Source organism: Oncorhynchus masou, chromosome 30 (assembly GCF_036934945.1).
Source record: "Oncorhynchus masou masou isolate Uvic2021 chromosome 30, UVic_Omas_1.1, whole genome shotgun sequence".
NCBI lineage: Eukaryota > Metazoa > Chordata > Actinopteri > Salmoniformes > Salmonidae > Oncorhynchus > Oncorhynchus masou.
This window is the reverse complement of record NC_088241.1, coordinates 21715864-21738171: the sequence shown is the minus strand read 5'-3', so window position 1 is coordinate 21738171 and position 22308 is coordinate 21715864. Positions and strand designations below refer to the sequence as shown.

General features: G+C 42.9%; 1 protein-coding gene across 1 annotated transcript; it reads left to right on the top strand.

Annotated features, from left to right (window-relative positions):
* Positions 1-9943: 9943 nt before the first annotated feature.
* Positions 9944-21735, top strand: LOC135522338 (sodium channel subunit beta-1-like). Its single transcript, XM_064948490.1, has 5 exons — positions 9944-10138; positions 12669-12906; positions 19200-19341; positions 19530-19601; positions 19883-21735. The coding sequence occupies exons 1-4, from the start codon at positions 9944-9946 to the stop codon at positions 19594-19596; spliced, it is 642 nt and encodes a 213-aa protein (XP_064804562.1). The 3' UTR covers positions 19597-19601; positions 19883-21735.
* The last annotated feature ends 573 nt before the right edge of the window (positions 21736-22308 follow it).

The window sequence follows — 22308 nt, the reverse complement described above, 5'->3', positions numbered from 1 at the left end:
AATATCCTTCCAGGATACCCGGGTCAGGTCGATTCGAAAGGCCTGCTCGCTGAAGTGTTTTAGGGAGCATTTGACAGTGATGAGGGGAGGTCGTTTGACCGCGGACCCATCACGCACGCAAGCAATGAGGCAGTGATCGCTGAGATCCTGGTTGAAGACAGCAGAAGTGTATTTAGAGGGCAATTTGGTCAGGATGATATCTAAGATGGTGCCCATGGTTACAGATTTAGGGTTGTACCTGGTAGGTTCCTTAATAATTTGTGTGAGATTGAGGGCATCTAGCTTAGATTGTAGGATGGCCGGGGTGTTAACTTCTTGGCGCACCAATCCCGTTAGGGAATTGCAGAGCGCCAAATTCAAATTAAATTACTAAAAATATTTAATTTTCATGAAATCACAAGTGTAATATAGCAAAACAAAGCTTAGCTTGTTGTTAATCCACCTGGCGTGTCAGATTTCAAAAAAGCTTTTCGGCGAAAGCTATCCAAGCGTTTATGTGAGGATAGCTCTCAGTAGACAAAACTTTACAAACAGCTAGCAGCAAAGTAGATTGGTCACGAAAGTCAGAAAAGCAATAAAATTAATCGCTTACCTTTGATGATCTTTGGATGTTTGCACTCACGAGACTCCCAGTTACACAATAAATGTTCCTTTTGTTCCATAAAGATTCTTTTAAAATCCAAAAACCTCCATTTCGTTGGCGCGTTATGTTCAGAAATCCAATAGTATCCGTAAAGTTCGTAGAAACATGTCAAATGTTTTTATAATCAATCCTCAGGTTTTTACAGTAAATAATCAATAATATTTCAACCGGACCGTAGCTTTTTCAATAGGAGTGAGAGAGAAAATGTCTGCTCCAAGCTGCTCACGCATGCAAAACTCTGCTGGCACCCAGCCAACCAATGACGAGATGTGATATTTCTCACTCATTTTTCAGAATAAAAGCCTGAAACTATGTCTAAAGACTGTTCACACCATGTGGAAGCCATAGGAAAAGGAATCTGGTTGATATTTTCCTCAGGTTTTCGCCTGCAATAACAGTTCTGTTATACTCACAGACAATATTTTGACATTTTTGGAAACTTTAGAGTGTTTTCTATCCTAATCTGATTTATATGCATATTCTAGATTCTGGGCCTGAGAAATAGGCAGTTTCATTTGGGTACGTTTTTCATCCAAACATCAAAATACTGCTCCCTACACTCAAGAGGTTAAGCATATCCCAGTTTAGGTCACCTAACAGTACGAACTCTGAAGATAGATGGGGGGAAATCAATTCACATATAGTGTCCAGGTCACAGCTAGGGCTGAAGGGGGTCTATAACAAGCGGCAACGGTGAGAGACTTGTTTCTGGAAAGGTGGATTTTTAAAATGAGAGGCACGAATTGTTTGAGCACAGACCTGGATAGTATGACAGAACTCTGCAGGCTATATCTGCAGTAGATTGCAACTACTCCCCCTTTGGCAGTTCTATCTTGTCAGAAGATGTTATAGTTAGAGATGGAAATTTCAGGATTTTTCGTGGCCTTCCTAAGCCATGATTCAGACATGGCTAGGACATCAGGGTTGGTGGAGTGTGCTAAAGCAGTGAATAAAACAAACTTAGGGAGGAGCCTTCTAATGTTAACATGCATGAAACCAAGGCTTTTGTGGTTACAGAAGTCAACAAATGAGAGCGCCTGGGGAATGGGAATGGTGCTGGGGGCTGCAGGGCCTGGGTTAACCTCTACATCACTATAGGAATAGAGGAGGAGTAGGTTAAGGGTACGGCTAAAGGCTATAAGAACTGGTCATCTAGTGCATTGGGAACAGAGAGTAAAAGGAGCAGATTTCTGGGCACAGAAGAATAGATTCTAGGCATAATGTACAGACAAGGGTATGGTAGGATGTGAGTATGGTAGGATGTGAGTACAGTGGAGATAAACCTAGGCATTGAGTGACGATGAGAGAGGTTTTGTCTCTAGAGGCACCAGTTAAGCCAGGTGAGGTCACCACATGTGTGGGGGGTGGAACAAAAGGGCTATCTAAGGACTATTGGGCAGGGCTAGGGGTTCTACAGTGAAATAAGACAATAATCACTAACCGAAACAGCAATAAACAAGGCGTATTGACATTAGGGAGAGGCATGTGTCACTGAGTGACCATAGGGTTCAATGAGTAGCACTAGAGGAGTCAGGGAGCCAATTCCGTAGTCGCTGCTACGCTAGGCGAGCTGGATGCATGGCGATTCAGACAGCTAGATGGGCATCCGGTGACGTCGCAATGGAAGAGCCTGTTGAAGCCACCTTGGACAGTTACATCAGCAGACCAGTCATGATGGATCGGCGGGGCTCCGTGTCGGCAGTAAAGGGTCCAGGCCAATTGGCAAAAGAGGTATTGTAGCCAAAAAATTGGCTGGTGGAACTCTTTGGCTAGCCGGGAGATGGGCCTAGCTCCAGGTTAGCTCCAGGCTAACTGGTGCTTGCTTCGGGACAAAGACGTTAGCCAGGAGTAGCCACTCAGACAGCAGCTAGCTAGCTGCAATGATCTGGTGTAAAGGTTCAGAGCTTGCGGTAGGAATCCGGAGATGTGGCAGGGAAAAAGCAGTCCAATATGCTCTGGGTTGACATCGCACTGTACAGACTGGCAGGAATTGACCGGGTTGAGGCTGGCTGATGTCCGAGTTAACGTTGAGGACCGCTAGCAGTGGCTATCTGACTACTAGCTAGTAGCTAGTTAGCTGGCTAGCTTTTGACAATGCCCACATTCACAAAGAGAGGTCCATACAGAAAAGGTTTGACGAGATTGGTGTGGAAGAACTTGATCGGCCTGCACAGAACCCCAACCTCAACTCCATCGCACACATTTGAGATGAATTGGAATGCTGACTGTGAGCCAGGTCTAATCGCCCAACATCAGCGCCCAATCTCACTAATGCTCGTGTGGCTGAATGGAAACAAGTCCCTGCAGCAATGTTCCAACATTTAGTGGAAAGCATCCCAGAAGAGTGGAGTTATAGCAGCTAAGGGGCGGACAAACTCTATAATAATGCTGATGATTTTGTAATGAGATGTTCGACAAGCAGGTGTCCACATACTTTTGTTCATGTAGTGTATCTGTTTGGGCTTCTTGCTTTCAATTTGCAGTCTACAAATTCTTTGTAATACTGTTCCAGCCCCCCGACCATTTGCTGAAGAAGAAAATCGTCACCATGCGGAATCTAGTTCATGATCCTAGCACTATGTGAAAAACCTGCATGTTTCTATTTGAATGAATGTACACACATTGTCTGGCTACCCAAACTTCTTGCTCCGGCCAAACGCTATGCCACGCCCACGAACGTTAGTTTCTTCTCCGCAATTAGTCTGGATCTGAGTACCTCCCAGATGATTTCTAGAACGCTAACAAATTCTTATCATTCTGATTGGTCCCAGAAACCGATGGGTTGGGCGAGAGCCAGAACACATGTGGGTAAAGCAGCATTTGGAAAATTCGTCATTGGCTTTGTTACTCTGATTGGTTAGAGATGATCCAATCGCTGATGACTTTGTTTTGTACAACACCCTTCATTTTGACGTCACCACAAACGACTTCAGTGATAGTAGTCAGACTGAAACATGTAGTGAACACAGAGCAGCGGGACAAAGTCAGAGTCGTCAGGCAAGTACGCACACGTGGCCCTTACTATTACAGAGTGGTGGTGAAAACACAAATCAGAGAGAATGTTTGCTGATGCATGGTCAGATCTATGAGTGTACAGTATATTCTGTATATACAGTACCTTGCGAAAGTATTCGGCCCCCTTGAACTTTGCGTCCTTTTGCCACATTTCAGGCTTCAAACATAAAGATATAAAACTGTATTTTTTTGTGAAGAATCAACAACAAGTGGGACACAATCATGAAGTGGAACGACATTTATTGGATATTTCAAACTTTTTTAACAAATCAAAAACTGAAAAATTGGGCGTGCAAAATTATTCAGCCCCCTTAAGTTAATACTTTGTAGCGCCACCTTTTGCTGCGATTACAGCTGTAAGTCGCTTGGGGTATGTCTCTATCAGTTTTGCACATCGAGAGACTGAAATTTTTTCCCATTCCTCCTTGCAAAACAGCTCGAGCTCAGTGAGGTTGGATGGAGAGCATTTGTGAACAGCAGTTTTCCATTCTAACACCTGGATATGTTTATTTTTGAAACATTGTAGATTTTGCTTTATGTTTTGGATCATTGTCTTGTTGGAAGACAAATCTCCGTCCCAGTCTCAGGTCTTTTGCAGACTCCATCAGGTTTTCTTCCAGAATGGTCCTGTATTTGGCTCCATCCATCTTCCCATCAATTTTAACCATCTTCCCTGTCCCTGCTGAAGAAAAGCAGGCCTAAACCATGATGCTGCCACCTGTAGATCTCTGCAGTTCATCCAGAGTGATCATGGGCCTCTTGGCTGCATCTCTGATCAGTCTTCTCCTTGTATGAGCTGAAAGTTTAGAGGGACGGCCAGGTCTTGGTAGATTTGCAGTGGTCTGATACTCCTTCCATTTCAATATTATCGCTTGCACAGTGCTCCTTGGGATGTTTAAAGCTTGGGAAATCTTTTTGTATCCAAATCCGGCTTTAAACTTTTTCACAACAGTATCTCGGACCTGCCTGGTGTGTTCCTTGTTCTTCATGATGCTCTCTGCACTTTTAACGGACCTCTAAGACTATCACAGTGCAGGTGCATTTATACGGAGACTTGATTACACACAGGTGGATTGTATTTATCATCATTAGTCATTTAGGTCAACATTGGATCATTCAGAGATCCTCACTGAACTTCTGGAGAGAGTTTGCTGCACTGAAAGTAAAAGGGCTGAATAATTTTGCACGCCCAAGTTTTCAGTTTTTGATTTGTTAAAAAAGTTTGAAATCTCCAATGAATGTCGTTCCACTTCATGATTGTGTCCCACTTGTTGTTGATTCTTCACAAAAAAATACAGTTTTATATCTTTATGTTTGAAGCCTGAAATGTGGCAAAAGTTCAAGGGGGCCGAATACTTTCGCAAGGCACTGTATGTATACAGTATATGTACCTATGTATAAGTACGTGCTGTGTGGTTTTGCTTATGCTTCCGTGTGGCATGCTTTGATTATGCTGAGGCTCTGAATACAATAAAGGAAGCATTTCCTTAAATGGGGGATTTAGGGAGAGCTTATCTCCCCCAGCCATCCTCTGTCCCCCTCTAACCCTGCCCCTGTAAACGAAACAACCGCTACCACCACTCGTTGTCCCAAATGTAGGACACACAGTGTGCCCACCATGTCCCCATCTAAACCTGCCCCCGTTAGCAGTACCGCGGCCCTCACGCTACCATCTGTAGGACACACAGTTTACCCTCGCTGGCAGAACTACAGCCAAATCTCCTAAAATGATGTCAGTGCATCAAAAGAATGGATGGATGGAGAGAATGGAGAGTTTCTGCACAAAGAGAGCTGCAGAGTGATGGAGGACAATGAGACCATGCTAACAAAAAAATAGTTTTTGAGAAAAAGGTAGAGGGAGAAAGAGCGAGAGAGAGAGAGAGAGAGAGAGAGAGAGAGAGATAGGTTGGGGTGGAGGTATGAGCGTTATGCAACAGCACTTCTGCAACGGGTAAATAAAGCAGCCTGTCTGTCTGCTGGACCAGCCGGGCCAAGTGAGGGCAGCCCAAAGAGAGACAGGGTCTGGCATGCTGTGCACATCTGTACCCATTCAGGGAGAGGAAATGAGAGAGGACAGACAATGGGTGATGATAAGGACAGACAGAATCCTCAATGAAGCCTGGTCTTCAAATACAGTAGATGAGAGTGAGACAGGTAGATGAGAGTTGGACAAGCAGATGATTGAGACAAGTAGATGGTGAGACAAGAACACCAAAATGGGCCGATCTCAGTTTTTCCCCGATATGACTAAACTGCATACTACCTGCCTCGCTTGTCCTTGCTGTTGACAAGAGTGTAAAACATAAAGACATATCAAAACTAAAGAATGGCAGCCTTGAGGAATCCTCGCTGTTAGAGTGACCATCCTCGCTGTTAGAGTGACCAGCACAGGCCCATAGACCCATAGCCTGTCAAATGGACGAGCAGGAATTTCTAGAGGACGAGGTCATTGTTAATGCCATACTGGAAGTGGCGAGCCTCCCAAAACTCTCAAGCACTTTGGAGATGAGATCAATTCAATAGTTCATATCTTCAATTAAGATTACCATAATTTCTTCACTTGCCCATTTCAAATAGCCCTCCCAAAGGCTTTCCTGATTGATGGGCTCAAGTTGTGTGTGCTAGCATCTTGGGAATGAGGACTGTAAATGGAAATGCAGCAGCCATTGCACTGTTTTGATCATTCAAATCCTTGCAGTTGTGGTCTGGTTCAAGCTTTTCCTATGTGTTCAGAATAGCCTCAAAATGAAATATATTATTCAAATCTGTAAATTTGATGGAAGGTGTAATCTATCCGTTTAATCTAATCCACTAATCTGGACCATGATCAAATGTTCTAATTGCACGCACACACACACACACAGTGAATGGAGTGTTTTTATAAGCTCTTTGCACGTTCTTAAGTATGTTTTACTTGACTGTAGCTAGTATAATGGCAGAAAGTTTGTACCTGTTATGTACTCACTGATAAAACAGTACTCTAAAAAACATTAAAGAAGTTTTCCATTAAATGTAAGAAAAGTATGCATAGCCTTTATTTTTGGATTGAACTAAAATATTTGTTTCGATCTAATTACAACAATCGATGAGACAAGAGAAACAACCCAAGACAAACACATGCCCAGGGTCACCTGCAGTGGTAGCCATGCATTTGATAGATAAACTGACTGTTGGTCATAGATCCTCTACTCTCGCTCAGTCTAGACAGGGAGGCACCACTGATGCGGGGTCCTCCGTAAGAGGGGACATGGCGGCATCTCTCTCTCCCTCCCTCTTTCCCTCTCTCTCTCTGGGTCTGCCCATGAGTCAAAGCAGTTCAGCCTCAGGTTGAAGCAGTTCACACACACAAACATCTCCACACACAAACAGCCAGTGTATTGGGCCTGGAGACAGGGAAACCAATGAGGAGGATAGTGCTCCAAAGTGATTTCCTGATGTGTGTGTGTGTGTGTGTGTGTGTGTGTGTGTGTGTGTGTGTGTGTGTGTGTGTGTGTGTGTGTGTGTGTGTGTGTGTGTGTGTGTGTGTGTGTGTTCGCTCTCTTTCCCCAAACTGATAGAAGTCCCCAGACCACACTTCAATGTACAGTACTATGGACACAACTCCTTCCCTGGAGATTCTAATTCAAATATAGAAAAATCGTAGGGGGTGTCAATAGGCCATTGTCAACACAGATCCAAGAATTCTTGCATCCTCAAATGCGACGCTGGTCTAGATGTGTCCATTCCTCTGAGAAAATGAATGTGACAAACAGTACATTACACGTATTTGTTACTATGGAAAGTTTCTTTCTTGGTTAGTGTCCAGGGACATGTCGTGGATGTTTGCTATTTCCCCAGGTTGAGGGTGTGTGTGTGCATCTCCACTGTGAATGGGTGGTAACCTTGTCATGGAAACTGACGTGATCTGCTTCCCTTCTCTCTCTCTCTCTCTCTCTCTCTCTCTCTCTCTCTCTCTCTCTCTCTCTCTCTCTATAGATTCCTCTTTCATTCTCTCTATTTCTCTCTGTCCCTCCTTCACTCTACTGTAGATCAGTCTCTTTTATACTTTCTGCTTTTTCCCTCTATCTATCCCCTCTCTGGCTCAGAGAATGACCATCCATCCTCTTGCAAATCCCTTCCGTTCCTAACAGTTGTCTTACCAACATCAGTCTGTAGGGACTGACAGATAGACAGCATTTTCAGGGACTGAACTACAACTCACAATTTTGTATTGTTGCATTCAGACTGAGGGCATTCAGTAAATTGATATCAAAGGCTAATCCCCCACACTGCCTCCTCTCCTAATCTAATCTGCAGTTTCTGGAATATTAGTTGCATAAGGCGAATCTCTGCCCAACCGTCAACAGATTACGCAACGGATTTGGATATTGTGCTCTGTGTCTGTCACATTACCGGAAATGAGTTTGCAGAAGGTTGATGATAGGTCGCTGAGTCTGCACTTTGTTTGGATGAGTCTACACACTCTGCATGTTCTGTTCCTCTCGCTGTCTCTGCTATGAACAGCCGGCAGCAGCATCCACTCCTCCCCACTGTGCCTCTCTCCTCTCCTCTCTTCACTCCTCTTCAAACAACGGCCTGCTACTGTTTGTGTACTCTATAATTACACTGCACTGTGTCAGTTTTCACCACTCTCCCTCTCTCTCTCCTTCCTCTGCTGTCTTGCAGCAATGGTGCATCAGCATTATCTCCCGTCTTGCGACCTCCCCCAACCCCCTTCCAACTCTCTCATTTGCTGGATGATATGGTGGTAGTGTGAAATGTGACAGTGTTGTGTCCTCATGTCTGTGTTCCTTCCGGGTCTCTTCCTTTCCGAGCAGTCAAAACCAGCCATCCCTGTCCCCTTTCTACATGTCTGTCTACATGGGCTGTCTCCCGGTCCCCCCCACCCCCCACCCCCACACCCCATGTGGAAGTAGCTGATGTGATGAAACTGTTGTGATGTTAACTTTCTTTCCTCCTCCTCCCCCTCTCTCTGCAGTGAATCAGCAAGCATTACGCCTGTCCCCTCCTCTGCCTCTCCTGGAAACGGCTGTGTTAACTCTCTCTCTCTTTCCTCCCTTCCTTCCCTCCCTCTGTTTCTTCCCTCCCTCACTCTGTTTCTTCCTCTTTCTCTGCAGTATTCTCTCTCTCTCTCTCTCTGTCTTCATCTGTATAATTATTCAGTGTTGCAATATTTCAATCAGAGAGTTCTCACATTGGTGCATATCAGGTAGTATATTATGATGACTATGAAATGGTGACTATGAAATTCAACCAAACTATGTATTGGTTTATTTTCAAGTCACTTTCCATCTGACCACCTGTGCAATGTGTATCCTGTCCCCTTCATCTCATTACGGTTGAACAAAAAAGCATCGCCAGAGGTCAAAGCTGAAAATAGCACGAGATCATTGGTTGAGAGCGATGCAGGTGCAGATGCCTTTGTGGAAACTGCAGGGTGCAGTGTGAGAAAGAAACACTTGCAGTTACAGGTGTGTTGCTCTCGGCCGATGTACAGTATGTGACATTATGGCATATATAGACTTATGCGTCTATATATGCAAATAGCTTACTTATATATACATCGCAGTCAGGCTGCAAGGAGACTAGCGTCGCTCACTGCAATCTGTTTATTTCCCCTCAATTTCTACATCCAGGTCACCCTTAGCCATTGTAGCTTTTTTAGCTAATTTGTCAATCGACTATGTGAATCTGAAAAAAAAACACAATTGACCAAAACGACAACAAAACGTATAGCGAAATTATGAGTGGAAATAAAAGAAGAAAATAATTTATGCTCTGATATTGAAAAAAAGACAAGCATGCTATGAGCAATAGGAGCAAGCACGCAAAACAAAAACTCTGAATTATATAATGTCCATATCATTGTCATATTATCTGCCAATTCAATTGATAAGCATTAGGAGACAGTTTGCCTGCAATGTATTGAGACAATATCACTAGAGCGTTGGCCTTGTGTCAGCCTGTTCTCAAGCCATCGATCAATGAACAAGGGTCAACACCCATTATGGCTCTCAGGCCTACTTCAGATTTACTCGTACACTGCACTCCATTTTTAGTGAACGTGGTTATATTGACCAACCGTTTATAGTGATCAAATTATCGTGCTGCACAGATGTGAGGTGTGAGGTGTGCACTCCCACTGGGCACAGACGTCAATTCAACGTCTATTCCACGTTGGGTCAACATCATTTCATTGAAAAGACGTGGAAACAACGTTGATTCACCCAGTGGGCTGTAAAGACAAATATCCATGGCTAGCACCAAATATCCATGGCCAACTGTATGTTTGTTGTACTTTATCTCTCCTCAGCGTCTCTATGCCATGGAGCGTGTGTGGAGGTGGACTCTGACACTGACGCAGTGGTCAATGAAGGCTTTAAGCTGGGCTGTATCTCCTGTAAGATGAGGGGCGAGGTGCCCGCCGAGGCCACTGTTGAATGGTCCTTCATGCCCAAAGGGGAGAGTGAGTTCACAAAAGTGAGTAGACACGGATCTTCGGGCCCATAGGGACAGTAGCGGGTTATATCCCAATTATCTCTCCTCCTCGCAAAATGTGCACCTGTTCACTTTCCTTCACTGATTTGATAGGAAATGACTGGTAGAAGAAATATGGTACGCCCACTAGCCCATGACTGCACCAATACAGTGATTTTAGATCTGTGGAAGTAGTGAATGAGTGCACACTTCAGGAGAAAATAGATTGTTGAGACACACCTTAGATTCTCCACACTTTGCCTCTATTGGTTGACCTAACTAACTATAGCTTGACTAGACATGATGTATTTCTTGACCTAACTAACTATAGCTAGGCTACTCATGATGTATTGCTTGACCTAGCTAACTATAGCTAGGCTACTCATGATGTATTGCTTGACATAGCTAACTATAGCTAGGCTACTCATGATGTATTGCTTGACCTAGCTAACTATAGCTAGGCTACTCATGATGTATTGCTTGACCTCGCTAACTATAGCTAGGCTACTCATGATGTATTGCTTGACCTAGCTAACTATAGCTAGGCTACTCATGATGTATTGCTTGTTTGTTTTTTGCTTTTGAAGCGCTTTGATTTTTATGAAAACCGCTATCATTCAACTTTGCACTTGCGCACTCACCGACATGGATTTTAAAGAATTGGATTGGTGTTAACATTGGCTAGAGGAAGTTTCCACCGCTGTTAAATCCATGACAGGGAGTGTGCAAGTGCACAATAAGTGATCCCTCCCAGCAGAGTTTAAAAAGTGTCCCCATTCATTCTGTGGTTATCGACCCCATGAGGGCTCAATGAGGTAGCCAAGCAGGTTGACTTGTCTATTGTATCAGCAACAATGCAGGTCTTTTAGTTTAAATTTGAATTGTGAAACGAGGTGTCATAAGCAATTCATGAATGGGAGAGCCCCACTGAACACAATGACTAACAAGTCATCACACCAATGGGTGCTGTACAATGGAGATAGATCATTTGAACTTATTCAGTAAAAAGACAAAACACATCAATCAAAACAAGCATGTATACATTTAGTAGGCAATTTCTATGTCAGCAGAACAAGTAGTCTTTCCTCCAGTGAAATGGTCGCTATCATGTATCATGAAAGAGCATCACAGCCATGTTAATCATGCAATGCTGTCAATAAGAGATTGTCTTAAATATGCACACTTGTCTAAAACGGATTCACCCCTTAACATCCAAACTTTTGTTTCACAGTTTCCAAATATTGTAGTGTCAAACCAGGCAACTGGCTGCGGCCACTCCCAGCAGGAGCCCTTGTTGAGGCTGTATTAGTCAGAGCCTGCCTGCACCACTTCCTGGTGGGATCTCTCTCCTCATGTATGCGTTTATGTGCTGGAGCGATTTAACGGCTAATGGCCGCCCTGTATTGATGTTGGAACACACTCCTTCCTTGTAGGGAAACGTGTGTATGTTTACATCTGACACCGAGGAAAACTAAAACCATCTCTTATTGATAGCAATAATTGTTATACACATGCATGATGTTATAGACATGCATGCTGTATCAGGAAAAACACTGCAAATTATACTTAAATTGATGCAAAAGTACTTGGAAGTTTTTTTTACTCCATTCATTTTCCCTGACACCCAAATGTACTCGTTACATTTTGAATGCTTAGCAGGACAGGAAAATGGTCCAATGGTCCAATTCACACACACTTATCAAGAGAACATTCCTGGGCACCCCAAATCCCTAATGCCTCTGATCTGGTGGACTCACAAGATCAGGAATTAGAAGTTAATTAGAAGTTATTTATATTTCTAGCAATTGCATTGACTTTTGATAGTATATTTAAAAGCAAATACTTTTAGACTTTCACTCAAGTAGGATTTTAATGGGTAACTTTCACTTGAGTTATTTTCTCTTAATGTATCTTTACTTTTACTCAAGTATGACAATTGGGTACTTTTTCCACCACTGCTTATACTGTAGTAACCAAACTGCTTTAGAAATCACTTCACCCTTTTTTGAAATCACTCCACAATCAAATCTTAACAGAACCAAAGTGCCTGATTGAGCACTTAGTCAAGAGATATGAGCCCTTGTTGATGCAGAACATTGGTGCTTTGACAAAAGTGCTGCACAGATTTCATCCAGTAATGTAAAAATTCTAATATCCTAATATGATCTGCCCAGGATGAGTGTGTTGGCTCACCAAACTCATATAGCCTAGAATAAAAACTAAGTAATCTTGTCCAAGCCAGAATAGCAGAATCCTATCTCCTGTTTCTGTCGCTCACGTGAGGCAGCTCGATGTACAAGTACACCCCTGGACAGGATGCGAGTCTATCGCAAGGCCTTTCCCCAATACATCTCCTTAATGCTTTAATAGTCTTTGGTATGAGACAACCAAGGTTCAAACGGCCTACCTTCCAATCTCAGGGCATACGCTCTAACCACAAGGCCAATCCTAACTGATATGCTCCAGTTAACAGCATATTAGTTTGGATTGCAAGCTTGTATTTCTCACTTTCCCCTATTGTGTTTTCCAATAGATCTACAGCTACGAGGACCTAATGAGCGACATTCCGGACGAGCGCTTCTACGAGCGTCTGGACTGGAACGGCAGCAAGAAGACCAAGGACCTGCAGGACGGCTCCATCTACATCCTGAACGTGACGTGGAACGACACGGGCACCTACCGCTGCATCTTCAACCGCACCCTCACCTTCACCTCCTACGAGTTCCACACCAACGCCACCAAGATTGTCCAACTCAACGTGGTGCCAAGACGTAAGGCTTTGGCTTTAGGGTTCACAGGGTTAAGCTTAGGTCTTAGACACAAACGAACACATGCAAACGAACACACACACACAAACAGTATAGAAGACACACACCCTCCTCTTGGGATAGGGGCGAGGGAGAGAGGAGGGGAGGGGAGGGTGGAAGAGAGGGAAATAGTACACTAAGATCACCCTCGTGAAAGTAGTGCCATGACATAGGCTTACTTACACCCTGCATGGGGAGGGGGAAGAGATGGAGGGGAGAGAGGGTGCTGGGGAAGGGGGTGGGGTGGAGGGAGGGAGGGAGGGAGGGAGGGAGGGAGGGAGGGAGGGAGGGAGGGAGGGAGGGAGGGAGGGAGGGAGGGAGGGAGGGAGGGAGGGAGGGAGGGAGGGAGGGAGGGAGGGAGGGAGGATGAGAGAGGACAAACACTCGATGTCCATGCCTGAATTGACAAAAATTGCAGTATTGTCAGAGTGGATGATGGGTTATGCATGGGTTATATGATTTTGATTTAGAGTCAGGGTTCAATAGCCCATGGTAGATTGGACCATGTTTCAAAATGGAAGCATTTATATCAAAATCAAGGACATATGACAGAGGGACGAACAGGAAACAGTCATACAGCTCATTATCTATACAGCTGTTGACGGATGGTTAGTAGTAGTAGCCCTGTCACAGAAGTGGTCACAGCTGTCATTAACGCTCATATCTCCCAATCCAAAGGCTCAGCCACAGCCACGCCAATGATTGTCCAACACATCACTGTCAATGACAACTGGCCATTAAGTAGATACTGTATCAAGAAAGACATACAGTAGACACGTACATACAGAGACAGATACAGTGCCTTCAGAATGTTTTCACACCCTTTGAATTTTTCCAAATGTTTTTGTCACTGGCCTACACACAATACCCCATAATGTGAAAATGGAATCATGTTTTAAAAAATGTCTACAAATGAATTCAAAATTAAAGCTGAAATGTATTGAGTCAATAAGTATTCAACCCCTTTTCTATGGCAAGCCTAAATAAAGTTCAGTAAACATTTGCTTAGCAAGTCACATAATACGTTGCATGGACTCACTATGTGTGCAACAATAGTGTTTAACATGATTTTTGAATAACTACCACATCTCTGTACGCCACACATACAGATAATTGTAAGGTCCTTCAGTCAAGCAGTGAATTTCACACACAGATTCAACCACCAAGATTAGGGTGGTTTTCCAATGCCTCGCAAACAAGGGCACCTATTCAATTTTAAAAAGCAGACCTTGAATATCCCTTTGAGCATGGTGAAGCTATTAATTACACCTTGGATGGTGTATCAATGCACCAAGTCACTACACAGATACAGGTGTCCTTAATAACACAGTTTCCAGAGAGGAAGGAAACCACTCAGGGATTTCACCATGAGGCCAATGGTGACTTTCAAACAGTTAGTTGAAGGCTGTGATAGGAGACAACTGAGAATGGAACAACAACATTGTAGTTACTCCACAGTACTAACCTAAATGTCAGAGTGAAAAGAAGGAAGCCTGTACAGAATAAAAAATATTCCAAAACATGCATCCTGTTTGCAACAAGGCACTAAAGTAAAACTGCTAAATAAATGTGGCAAAGGAATGAACTCAATGTCCTGAATACAAAGTGTTATGTTTGGGGCAAATCCAACACAACACATCACTGAGTACCACTCTTCATATTTTCAAGCATGGTGGTGGCTGCATCATGTTATGGGTATGATTATTCTCGGCAAGGACTAGGAAGTTTTTTTAGGATAAACAGAAACGTAATAGAGCTCAGCACAGGCAAAATCCTGGAGGAAACCCTGGTTCAATCTGCTTTCCAACAGAATTCCCTATTCAGCAATAACCTAAAACATAAGGCCAAATATAGTTGCTTACCAAGACGTCATTGAATATTCCTGTGTGGCTTAGTTTTATTTTGTACTTAAATCGGCTTTAAAATCTATGGCAAGACTTGAAAGTGGCTGTCTAGCAATGCTCAACAACCAACTTGACAGAGCTTGAAGAATTTGAAAAATAATGGGAAATTGTAGAATCCAGGTGTGCAAAGCTTTTAGAGACTTACCCAGAAAGACGTATAGCTGTAATGAGGTGATTCTAACATGATTCTAAAGGTGATTCTAACATGTATTGACTCAGTGGTGTGAATACTTCTGTAAATGAGATATTTCTGTATTTCATTTTCAATAAATTTGCTAACATTTCTAAAAACAAGATTTCACTTTGTCATTATGGTGTATTGTGTCGACGGGCAATACATTTGTTTTTATCCCATTTTGAATTCAGGCTGTAACAAAACAAAATGTGGAATAAGTCAAGGGGTTTGAAAACTTTCTGAAGCACTGTACGTACGTAATTTGCTTACGTACAGTGCTTCAGAAAGTTTTCAAACCCCTTGACTTATTCCACATTTTCTGGGTATCTCTTCAGATTACCTCAACAAATTGACAACTAGAATGCCAAAGGTCTGCAAGGCTGTAATTGCTGCAAAAACCAATATTCATAACCTTGTCAACATCTTGACTATATTTCCTATTCATTTTGCAAATCATTTCATGTCTGTTTTCATGGGAAACAAGAATTTCTAAGTGACCCCAAACTTTTGAATGGTAGTGTGTATGTATGTATGTATGTATGTACGTATGTATGTACGTACACACACACCATTCAAAAGTTTGGGGTCACTTACCATTCAAAAACAGACATGTTACATACATCCACATCCATCCATCCATCCATCCATCCATTAGTTTTGTTGACGTTGAGTGTGAGGTTATTTTCCAGACACCACACTCTGAGGGCCCTCACCTCCTCCCTGTAGGCTGTCTCGTCGTTGTTGGTAATCAAGCCTACCACTGTTGTGTCGTCCACAAACTTGATGATTGAGTTGGAGGCGTGCGTGGCAACGCAGTTATGGGTGAACAGGGAGTACAGGAGAGGGCTCAGAACGCACCCTTGTGGGGCCCCAGTGTTGAGGATCAGCGGGGTGGAGATGTTGTTACCTACCCTCAACACCTGGGGGCGGCCCGTCAGGATGTCCAGTACCCAGTTGCACAGGGTGGGGTCGAGACCCAGGGTCTCGAGCTTGATGACGAGCTTGGAGGGTACTATGGTGTTAAATGCCGAGCTGTAGTCGATGAACAGCATTCTCACATAGGTATTCCTATTGTCCAGATGGGTTAGGGCAGTGTGCAGTGTGGTTGAGATTGCATCGTCTGTGGACCTATTTGGGCGGTAAGCAAACTGGAGTGGGTCTAGGGTGTCAGGTAGGGTGGAGGTGATATGGTCCTTGACTAGTCTCTCAAAGCACTTCATGATGACGGAAGTGAGTGCTACGGGCCGGTAGTCGTTTAGCTCAGTTACCTTAGCTTTCTTGGGAACAGGAACAATGCTGGCCCTCTTGAAGCATGTGGGAACAGCAGACTGAGATAGGGATTGATTGAATATGTCCGTAAACACACCAGCCAGCTGGTCTGCGCATGCTCTGAGGGTGCGGCTGGGGATGCCGTCTGGGCCTGCAGCCTTGCGAGGGTTAACACGTTTAAATGTTTTACTCACCTCGGCTGCAGTTAAGGAGAGTCCGCATGTTTTCGTTGCAGGCCGTGTCAGTGGCACTGTATAGTCCTCAAAGCGGGCAAAAAAGTTATTTAGTCTTCCTGGGAGCAAGACATCCTGGTCCGTGACTGGGCTGGTTTTCTTTTTGTAGTCCGTGATTGACTGTAGACCCTGCCACATACCTCTTGTGTCTGAGCCGTTGAATTGAGATTCTACTTTGTCTCTATACTGACGCTTAGCTTGTTTGATTGCTTTGCGGAGGGAATAGCTGCACTGTTTGTATTCGGTCATGTTTCCGGTCACCTTGTCCTGATTAAAAGCAGTGGTTCGTGCTTTCAGTTTCACGCGAATGCTGCCATCAATCCACGGTTTCTGGTTTGGGAATGTTTTAATCGTTGCTATGGGAACGGTATCTTCAATGCACGTTCTAATGAACTCGCACACTGAATCACCGTATTCGTCAATGTTGTTGTCTGACGCAATACGAAACATATCCCAGTCCACGTGATGGAAGCAGTCTTGGAGTGTGGAATCAGCTTGGTCGGACCAGCGTTGGACAGACCTCAGCGTGGGAGCTTCTTGTTTTAGTTTCTGTCTGTAGGCAGGGATCAACAAAATGGAGTCGTGGTCAGCTTTTCCGAAAGGAGGGCCGGGCAGGGCCTTATATGCGCCACGGAAGTTAGAATAACAATGATCCAAGGTTTTGCCAGCCCTGGTTGCGCAATCGATATGCTGATACAATTTAGGGAGTCTTGTTTTCAGATTAGCCTTGTTAAAATCCCCAGCTACAATGAATGCAGCCTCAGGATGTATGGATTCTAGTTTGCAAAGAGTCAAATAAAGTTCGTTCAGAGCCATCAATGTGTCTGCTTGGGGGGGAATATATACGGCTGTGATTATAATCGAAGAGAATTCTCTTGGTAGATAATGCGGTTGACATACGGTCATGCTGCTACCACAACAGGTCAATAAGGTTGAGATCCGATGACTGTGCTGGCCACTCCAATACAGAGAGAATATCAGCTGACTGCTTCTTCCCTAAATAGTTATTGCATAGTTGGAGCTGTGCTTTGGGTCACTTCTTCAAGATCCCTTTTAACCTGTACAAATTGCTCACTTTACCACCACCAAAGCAACCGCAGACCATCATATTGCCTGCTCTTTCTCAAACTAGACACTCTAATGTACTTGTCCTCTTGCTCAGTTGTGCACCGGGGCCTCCCACTCCTCTCTCTATTCTGGTTAGGGACAGTTTGCAGTTTGCTGTTCTGTGAAGGAAGTAGTACATGAGAATTTCAGTTTCTTGTCAATTTCTCGCATGGAATATCCTTCATTTCTCAGAACAAGAATAGACTGACGAGTTTCAGAAGAAAGGACTTTGTTTTTGATCATTTTGAGCCTGTAATCGAACCCACAAATGCTGATGCTCCAGATAATTAACTAGTCTAAAGGCCAGTTTTATTGCTTCTTTAATTCAGCACAACAGTTTTCAGCTCTGCTAACATAATTGCAAAAGGTTTTTCTAATCATCAATTAGCCTTTTAAAACGATAAACTTGGATTAGCTAACACAACGTGCCATTGGAACACAGGCGTGATGGTTGCTGATAATGGGCCTCTGTACGCCTATGTAGATATTCCATTAAAAATCAGCCGTTTCCAGCTACAAAAATCGCTGAAGCAGGACACTTATATTTCTCTTACCAACTTTAAACATCAGCTATCTGAGCAGCTAACCGATCGCTGCAGCTCTACATAGCCCATCTAATCTACCTACATCATCCCCATATTGTTTTTATATGCTTTTCTGCAGACCAGTATATCTACTTGCACATCACCATCTGCTCATCTATCACTCCAGTTTTCATTTGCTAAATTGTAATTACTTCGCTACTATGGCCTATTTATTGCCTTAACTCCTCACGCCATTTGCACACACTGTATATATACTTTCTTTTTTCTATGTGTTAATGAATGTACGCTTGTTTATTCCATGTGTACTTCTGTGTTGTTGTTGTTTATGTGCTTTACTTTATCTTGGCCAGATCGCAGTTGTTCTCAATTAGCTTACCTTGTTAAATAAAATGTCAACATTTTTACAACATTAGCAATGTCTACACTGTATTTCTGATCAATTTGATGTTATTTTAATGGACAAAAAAAATGTTTTTCTTTCACAAACGAGGACATTTCTATGTGACCCCAAACTTTGAACGGTAGTGTACATACATACATACATACATACATACATACATACATACATACATACATACACACATACATACATAGAGACCTACTGTACTGCTTTAATAGACCTGCATTTGGATGAATGATTTTTCTCCTAAAGAGAGGAGAGGTCAATGACTTCCAAGAGCTAAATAGCTTTCATAATCCTAAGTAATATTTTAAAGGCTTCCACAAAAGGTTGATACAATGTCTCTAGAATGTTGGGTTTGGCAGCAAGCTTAGTCAGCTCACTTGCTACTTGAGGTCATTCCACCAGTTTTAGTTGAGATTAATGTTGACCTTGAAAAACTGGGCCATCTACAGTGAAACACTGAACCCTTGTGGATGTCTGGGGATAATTGTACCATCATGTTTTCCAGGAGGCATCAGACATTCAGAAGCCTGTACATTTTCATTGAAATAGCTTCTAATTAATTAATAATTAATTAAGCCCAAGGCGGACTCTTTCTTAACCCCTCCTCTCATTCTCTAGTGACCAGGGGGATAGCGTCCATCTTGTCTGAGGTGATGATGTATGTCACCATCATTGGGCTGCAGGTATGGCTGGTGGTAGAGATGATTTACTGCTACAGGAAGATATCAGCACAAGGCGAGGAAGCATTGAGAGAGAGCGCGTGAGTAGACACAAACACACAGCTCCAATTCATCGCAGACACCTTCGCACAAGAGCACACACTTTTTCCTCAATCTTCCTCTGAAAATATTATTTTCTTGCCATGTCATTCCCTAGCTAAAACTGCTACTTTCTAACTGCCCCCCTCTCTTATTCCTCACCTTCTCTCTCTTGGTCTCTGTCTCTCAGGGCGGAGTACTTAGCTATAGCTTCGGAGAGTAAAGAGAACTGTGCAATGGTGGCAGTGACAGAATAGCACTGGTAGGTTTCCCCTACTAATAATCCATAACTGGACTCTTGGTCATTTGTTGTCTGTTCTTTCCTTTACTCCTATTCTGTCACTGATGAGAACTCATATCAGCACCCATAACCAAATCACCTACATTTGAATTTTAAAAGGGATTGTTCAGGAATTTATAACTTGATATTAGATGGTTTCTTCCCCAAAAATAAATCCAGGAGAAACTTCACCTTTAAGGCAGTCACAAGACTAGTGGACTCATGGCATCTCCATGTTTTCTTACACGTTGTCTTCATTTCAGGTTAAAGAACATCTCCAAACAACGAATAGCTCTCGGTAGCCCTTCGACACTTCACCCCTTCTTCCAGACTTCCATTATGACACCATCTCATTACCCCATCCAGGAGGACCAGCGAAGAGGCTTGTCCAGAGAACAGATGGATGAGAAGTGAAACAGCCAATGAAAAAGGACATGTGTTGAAAAGCAAATATACAGCACGAGTGTACTATCGAGCAGTACTATAATATCAAGGAGAGTTGTAAATACAGTATGTGTGCTTAATTATGCAATCCAACATCCTCATTGTAATACTGATACATTATAATAAGTTAGTTCATACATAGCATTGTACATGAAGTAGAGCTGCATGTTTACTGATACATCATAACTAATGGCGTTAATGTTTCTTAAAGGGTCATTGTCTGGATTCTAAAGTGTGCTTGTATGAGAGCAATTAGAGGTCAGAACTCAACTGCAATCTTGCCCAATGGCTTTAGTAGCCTGTCTTGATCAGACCTTCCATGGCTATTTATGCGCAGATCCAGACTAGCCTAGCGGTATATTCAAAAACATTCCAAGAAAACTTGAGGTTATGCATTCAGGTGAATGAAATAAGTACCCTGAGGAGTAGTAGCCTAACACGGTTGACTAGCTGGGAGTAATGGATTGTACACACCCAGAGCAACTATTTCTGTTTTGACAGCATCTGTCTACCTGTTAAAAAGGTTCATGCTTTATTTGCTAGACTTTCCTTATCATATTTACAACAACCAAGGGCTTGTGATATTAGCTACCATTTTACTGCCGTGGGAAACTACCATAATTTGTTCAGTGTGCCTAGAGCAGGAATGTCTGACTGGTCAAAGACCAATCCCTACTGAGCAGAATACAGTTAGCTTCTATTGAAATAATGGACATCCCTGTCATTCCTATTCGGCAGTCAATTCTGTATTATACCTCCAGGGGCAGCATAACACTGCCTAATGTGGACTGCAATCTTGCACACATACTTTCATGTACAATTTCATTGGGATCTGGGTTTAACTACTAAGGGGTCTAGGTTTTTTACCTTTGAAGTACAGAAAAGTGAAATAATAATAGGATTGTTATGGCATGATAACTGCCACACGTGAACAAATTGTAATTAATGTTCAAGATACAGAATTATTCAAAATTCCCTTTAAAAAACCTTAAAGCTGGTTTGGTCAGATTAGAGAGTCTAGTCACCTTTCACAGAACTTCTACATTGAATAGCGGAATATATGTTGGAGAAAACAAAACAGGCTTATAATAGGGAATAATCGACTTCTGCTGTAATTTAAAATGTTCACTGAAGAGAGCTGATCCAGTACACACTACTGTGGCAAGGTTGCTTGCCAAAACAGTCAGATTTATACCTTAATATAATTGTCATGTGAGAATGGAGTAGGCTTTATGTCTGGTTTATTAAATCAAAACAATTCCTACCTTGTCAGATTTTTATATTTGGGGAAATGTTTGTGGGAACTTTTCAGGTCTCTGACAAGACCCTCTTTCACACGCACAGACAGACAAAGACAGAGAGACAGACAGAGTGTAATAATACAATCTGAAGAGCATAGAGGCAACTGAAGTGTGGGACAGAAATGGCCTGTTCTGGCATGCAGTCACATGTTGTTTGGCTGTCACTGAGCTGTGGCTAACCTCATGATAGAGTACCTGACTGGAAACTGGTGATGTGACATTTCCAGGGAACTGACGGGCTCACTGGGAGTCAGGAGGATCAGATAGCAGATAATGTAGTCTGTTGACCGTGGCGTTGACCATGACCGACTTCGACGAGTGTCAAACAAACGTTCCCTTCTGACCTTTTAAAACCACTCGTATTAAATATTTAATTGACCATTTCAAAATGTACTTTAACATAAGGTACAAGGTGCCTGAGGGTGGCCTTTACAGTTCTATCCTCTATCCTCTGCACATATACCTTCTCCCCCCCCATTTGAGCTTTGACTCACTGATAGCTACGTTGACGGGAGAAAATGTACTTTCTATACCTGTGATATGTGGTTGTCCCACCTAGCTATGGTAAGATGAATGTACAAACTGCGTCTGCTAAATGAGTAAAATGTTTTTAAAAATGTACGTATCCTAGCGACTACCAGCCCTACATTGCAATCCTCTTCTCTCAGTCTCCTCTTAATTTCATACAGTCTCTGTTAATAAACAATAAAAACACAGGAGAGTTCAAGTTGTCTCCCTTAAAAAAAAAAAAATTTTTTTAAAAACCCGACAAGGTTTGAAATTATCCATGAACTAACTGACGCTCAGTGGTTACAGCATGGCGCTTGCAACGTCGGAACAGTGGGTTGGATTCCCGGGACCACTCGTAGGGATAACGAATGCACGCATGACTACGTTGCTTTGGGTTAAAGCATGTGCTAAATGCCAGATATTATGCTGATATA